The sequence below is a fragment of the Phoca vitulina genome, unplaced genomic scaffold (genome assembly GCF_004348235.1).
Source record: "Phoca vitulina isolate PV1807 unplaced genomic scaffold, GSC_HSeal_1.0 scaffold9, whole genome shotgun sequence".
Lineage (NCBI taxonomy): Eukaryota > Metazoa > Chordata > Mammalia > Carnivora > Phocidae > Phoca > Phoca vitulina.
In genome coordinates, this window is record NW_022589712.1 from 3,021,796 (window position 1) to 3,027,795 (window position 6,000).

At 58.5% G+C, this 6,000-nt stretch overlaps 1 protein-coding gene across 1 annotated transcript; it reads left to right on the plus strand.

Annotated features, from left to right (window-relative positions):
- Window positions 1-1,741: 1,741 nt before the first annotated feature.
- Window positions 1,742-4,968, plus strand: PRR18 (proline rich 18; the record flags this gene model as incomplete). Its single annotated transcript, XM_032408241.1, has 1 exon — window positions 1,742-4,968. A coding segment is annotated over one exon (615 nt), but the record flags the coding sequence as incomplete, so codon positions are not given.
- Between the last annotated feature and the right edge of the window lie 1,032 nt (window positions 4,969-6,000).

Sequence of the window (6,000 nt, forward strand, 5' to 3'; positions counted from 1 at the left end):
GCCCCACCTAGAAACACAGGAACTTGGAATAAAAGGTGCTTTCAGTACCCACCGCAGAGATTTTATGACCTAAATTGTCTCAAACACACTCGCACCCCAGTGGTGGGCAGCGATTGGCCACCCTTGAGGCCCTGGCAGGAAGGGGAGGATGTCTGTGAGAGAGAATGACCACTGGGCCACTTGTCCTGAGGCTGTGTTTGCACATTTTATGGAGAATATGTATGTAGGTTTCAGGTGGGTTTCGGGTGTCCCTGGAGATTATGGGGCCCAAACCTTCCTCTGTGCCCCCAGCCCTGGTGAGAAGTGCTTCTGGCCTCCTGTGGAGTTCCATTCTTGCCTGGTGCCCTGACCTCGTGGCCACCTCAACTGAAAACATGGGAGCAGGAGGGGCACGGGGTCTGGGCCCTCACACCCCAGAGGTGCTGCCGCGGGGGCACTTTGGAGTTTACCCGCACTTGGTCACGTTCCCGTGTTAGGCTTGAAAAGCATGTCCTATGGAAAAAAATCTCTTGGAGATCTAATGAATTGATAATCCTCCTTAAGAGTGCAGGGGCTGTTTATGTGACACTAATTCTGACGCACTCCTGAGTAACTTCACTTGTTCACTGAACATTGTAGGAGTGTGTTCGTATCTCTACAACTGGAATAGAAGTTGACGGTGAAGGCGTCTCATTCATTTTGAACCCCTGTCGTAGCAATAAATCCACTGCTTTGCTCACCACAGTGATCACTCATTAGAAGAACTCAATGTGTCATATTTCCTATGTTACTATGATATAATTGAAACCGGACTGTTTGCCTATTCATAAACTAGGTCTTTAATTTCAGATGACTGTCTTTCAGCAGCGGCATTAACATGACAAAAAGGGAACTACAATGATGCCCTGAAGTGCCTTCTCCCCCCCCACCCTCCTTCCCCCGACACCCGAGCGCAGGGCGCGGGGCTAGCCTGGCCCGTCTCCCCGCGGCGGGGCCTCCCACCATCTTAAAGGCACTGGGCGGTGGTCAAGGACTTTCCCTCCCACGGGCGAGGACTCCGCCTAGGGCTGAGGATGCACCCGGCCCTCCCAGGATCTCTCCCCGCCTCCCGGAGATGAAAACCGGCCCCGGAGGGAGGCGGCGGGCAGTGTCCCCGGCCACTCCCGCCCGCGCTGTCCCGGCTCCGTGTCTGGTCGCACGCAACAGTCGGTCGTGACACCCGCCGGGCGCTCGGCTCCTCCTTCTGCCGCCGCGCCCCGCTCGGCCTGGGCCAGGCTGTGCCCGCGCTCGCCGGGGTCGGGCGGCTGACGCCTGTCCCCGCCCGCCGATCGGGCCGAGGAGTCCCCGAGCTCGGTGGGGTGGGGGGGGGGGGGGGGGGGGGGGGCCCCCGCGGCGGGGAGCGGGGAAGGGGGGGTGGGGGGGCGGGGGGGCCGGGGGGGCGGGCCCCGGCCCGGAAGCAAGGAAGGAAGGGTGCTTCGGCTTGCGGGCCGTGGGTGGGGGCGCCGGGACGTGAGCGAGCCGGGGATGCGGCGGCCGCACGCAGGTGGGTGTGGCGGGAGCACGCGGCGCCCAGCCCCGCCGCCCGTGGGGGTGCCCCGGGCCCCCGCGCGCCGCTGAGAGCCGCCCGTCTCCTTCCAGGGCGCAGATGACCCGCCGGCTCGGCGCCACCATGCCTTTCCCGCCCACGCCGCCGCGGGCGGCCGCCCCGAGCCCGGGGGTCCCCGCCGCGCGAGCCCCGCCCCGGAGGCCCGGCGCCCCCCGGAGGGCCGCGGCGCCCACCTGCGCCCTGCCTGCGCCCTCCCCGCCCGCCGCCGCCGCGGAGAAGAGGAGGCCCCCAGAGCGGCCCGAGGGGCTGCTGTCCGGCTCCTGGCCCTCGACCACCCTGAAGAGGCCGCCGGCTCGGCGCGCCCCGGCCCGGCCCGCCCGCCCCGGCCCCAGCCCCGCGGGGGCCGCAGGGCCCGACGCCGCCGTGCGCTTCTCGCTGAGCCTGACCCCCGAGGCCGTCCTGCTCCTGCAGAGGCGCCACCTGGAGAAGCAGCTGCTGGCGCGGCCCTGCCGGCCGCCGCCCTCGCCCTCGCCCGCGGCCGACGCCCGGCGCCTGCTCGGGCCCTGCTCCTGCGCCCCGCCCGCGGGCCCCGGCCGCCGCCCGCAGCCCCCCGGCCCCCCGCAGGCCCCCGGCCCGCGCCCTGCGCTGCCCGTGTCGCTGCTCAACGACAGGCACAAGTACGACGACGTGGAATACGAGGAGGAGGCCCCGGTGGTGGACGAGGGCCTGGTCCGCAAGTGCACCGAGTGGCTGCGCGGCGTGGAGAAGGCGGCCGCCGCGCGCGACCACGCGGGGCCCCTGGACGCGCTGCCGCACCTGAGCACGCTGTGACCGGCTTCCCGCTGCCCCCGCACCCGCGCCCGCAAGCCCGGGGGGCTCCCCGGCAGCCGCCGCCACCTTCCGGCGCCCGCGAGCAGGACCAGCGCCCCCGCTGCCCCTCTGGCTTAGTGGACTCGCCGCCCCACCCGGCGGCCTCGGGCCGGGCACCGCACACCTGCTGGGCTCCTGGGGCCGGAAGGGCCCGCGTGAGGCAGGCTCCCCAGACGCCCCCCCCGCCGCCTCCTGTCCAGGCTCCCCCCACCCTCAGCCCGGACAGCCCCCCTTTCCCTCTCCCACACCCGTGGACTCCACCCCACGAGCTTGCCTCCTGCGGCATTCTGGCCTCCTCCTCGCTTCCCCACACGCACCTGGGGCTCAGCTGGTCGGGGAGTAAGCCCCGGGGAAAATGCCTCTGGGCCCCCACCGCTAAGAGTCTTGTATGTCCCAGACACCCTCTGGCTGGGCCAGTGGCCTGTCACTTTCTCGGGCGCCCGGGTCCAAGGACAGGTGTCGGCCGCAGGAGCGCATCCGCGAGGGTGGCCGTCTGGCGCAGAACTGGGCGTGGTGCTGCATTTATGGTTTTGTTTCTCCAAAATAGAAAACATGTCGGGGGATGGGAAAGCCTGGAAACTCAAGTTAACCTAACTTTGCAACTCGGAAGGGGAAGGGTAGGAACCGCAGCAGTGACTCCACCGGGTGAGTGAGGCCGGATTGGGAGGGGCTCTGTCCACACGGAGGCCCCTCCAGGCCCCCGTCCTGCCCGCCGTGCAAGCCCGCACACACTTGCCCACGCGTTCACACGCACGCTCCCACACCCAGACCCACAGCGCCCACTCGTGAACACTTACACTCTCGCTCACACGCTCACTGCTCCACACACACACACACTGTCACACACAGCCTCACACTCAGTGCTCACAGCACACAGCTGCGGGGACGGTTTTGAAAGGCTGGGTGGAGATGTGAGCAGGAGTGAGGGTCAGCTTCTGCTAAAACTCATTGTTTTTATTTGAAGTGCTGCTCACAGAGTAACTTCTGTGCTACAGAAAGAAAGGCTGACCTCAGGGAGGGGGGAAATGCGAAGAGCGGTACGCAGATGTAGGACAGAATGTTCTGGGCCAGAGGAGCAATTTACTGAAGGAAGAAAGTGGGAGCCGCTGGCTGGGGTGTGGGCTAGATGTGTCTGTTTCCAGTATTTTTAATCACTGTGTAAAAATCAGTAACATGGATGTACAGTTGTGTATAGTGATTTAAAAAAAAATTCTACTTATTATTTGAATAAAGGGTAAAACTCCTCAGCCTTTTAGGAGCCAGCCATAGCCTTCCCCGCTAACTCCAGGCTGATTTCTTGATATTTCCTCCACACATCTGATTATACTTAACTCTAAGGTTGAGAAGGAAAACAAATGTCATCATCAGATAAGGCTGGGCGTAGCAGAGTAATCTATTACCTCAACTCTGACTTATTTTGTAAAAGTCAATAAGTAGCTGAATGTTTATCATGTTGGACTTTAATGTGGTAAGTCTTAATTACATCTTACATCGAAGCCTTACATTTTTAAAAACCAATTTTATATTTTTCTTGTGATCTTTGCGCTAGTCTCTCTCTCTCTCTCTCTCTCGCCCTCTCTCTCGGCACAGATCTAGTCAAACGTGAAGCATGTAATTCAGCGGGAGCTAGGTCAGCCAGTAGATGAGTTGCCAAAACAAACCCCCACCACTGAACAGCCTGTGTTGTCTGAATGCAAAGAGCTCGGTTGTCCTTTATTTCAAATGAATGTACTGATACCAGGGGGCGCAGGTGGCAATCTGGCCGGGGTGGCGTGGACACGTGTCCCATGGATGCTGCGGCGGAGGCGGAGTGCTGGCCTGGACGGTGCCCGGCGGGCTCGGAGTGAGCTCAGGGTGCAGGGCGCTAACTTGCTCTGTGTGCGCTCAGTGCAGAGACCAGTCACTGAGAGACGAGCTTTCTGCTCCTTACAGTAACGCTTTAAAGACTGCCCTAAAGTAATCGACTGCCGCAAGCATCTTTCCGTGTCTGCCTGTGTGTGTGTGTCCCGGGTCCTGACGCTGCCACAGCGCGTGGCTCTTTGTGTCCCTTTCACTTCTTTGTCTCTCTCTTCCCCCCCTCCTTCTCTGGGTCCCCGTCCCCATCTCTCAACTGGCTGCAGTGGGACACTGAGCTCTTTCTTCGCCGTGGCTTTTGTCGAACAGTTTTTTGTGCCTTGTTCTTCGCTGTAAAGGCAGATGAGTGGAACGTTTATGGTTCTCTGTTTGATGACCCTCAATAAAAACAAAAGGTTCTACACATGACATGATGTTTCTTCATGTTGTTACTGACATTTTGAGAACATTTTCTGAGTCCCTGTGCTGCACTTTCTTAATGTTCAAATAAAAGAGAAATTCAGTGCCTCATGTTTTCTTTTTGAGGAAGATTTTTAAAAACTGGTTGGGAAGAGATTCCTGAGGTGTTTGGAGTTGGAGTGAGGCGGTCCTTCTGTGTTGTTGCCCCACCCGAGGGCCTGGGATCTGGGGATCCGTGGGGGTTCATTGGCTCTGATTACTACCAGCAATGACCAGGATTTTAAGAATTCTAATGATGGTCCAATATTATTGTAATAAAGCTGTTGGGGGCATCTGGGTGACTCAGTCGGTGAAGTGTCTGCCTTCGGCTCAGGTCGTGATCTCGGGGTCCTGGGATCAAGCCCCATGTCGGGCTCCTTGCTCATCAGGGAGTCTGCTTCTCCCTCTGCCTTGTGCTCTCTCTCTCTCTCTCTCAAATAAATAAATAAATAACCTAAAAAAAAAAAAAGCTGTTTGGCAGTGATACTTAACCTTGCTTCGGATCGCAAACCCCATGCAAGCTCTTTCCCAAACTTGCTCCCCAGATGTACCACATGACAACAAAACTCTGCGTCCGTGTCAGGAAGCTTGCCCCATGCATGCTCACTGGGCCACTTCTTACTTGCTGAAAGTAACTTCAAACTGGTAGGTCACACCAGTTAGAAGCTGAAGGGTCAGTTTGAATAGTGGTGAGGACTATTTGATTTCTAGAAAGGGTAGTATCCCCTAGTAAGTGTGGTTTGTCTTTAGAATATTTGGGTTCACAGAGAAAAAAAATAATACAAGGTGTCCATGGAAGTAAGACGGTTGGGAACGTGCTCTCTCTGTGGAAGTGCTGTATTACGTCAGATTTTCCCGTGGCCGCGCTGTCCTGCAGCAGGGGGAGGGGGCAGGGGCTCCCACTGCAGAGGCTGAGCCTTCGGGGTGGGGGTGAGAGATCATTGAACACCACGGTGCAAGCGAAATGCATGTGACATTCTAGAGACTGGGCGTATATGACCTAATTCCATATGTTTAGGGAATACCCTAGCACTTCAAGACAGATTTTTATGTTGATCTCCTTTATTTCTGGAAAAAGGAGATGGCAAAAGTCAGAACCTTTAGGTTTGTGGTTTCCCTGGAAAGTGCCCAGTTCTGCCGGGTGGATGATCTACGGGATCTGCTCAATTAAACTTACTCTGAACCTGCACTTTTGCACCTGTGTTTTTTAGCATGGAAATTTCAGCTAAAGCAAGTCCTGAACTATGTCTATGCAGAATGAGCAGTAAGAACACCTGTGTGTTGCCCGTAACACACACAGACGCCGTTGTCAC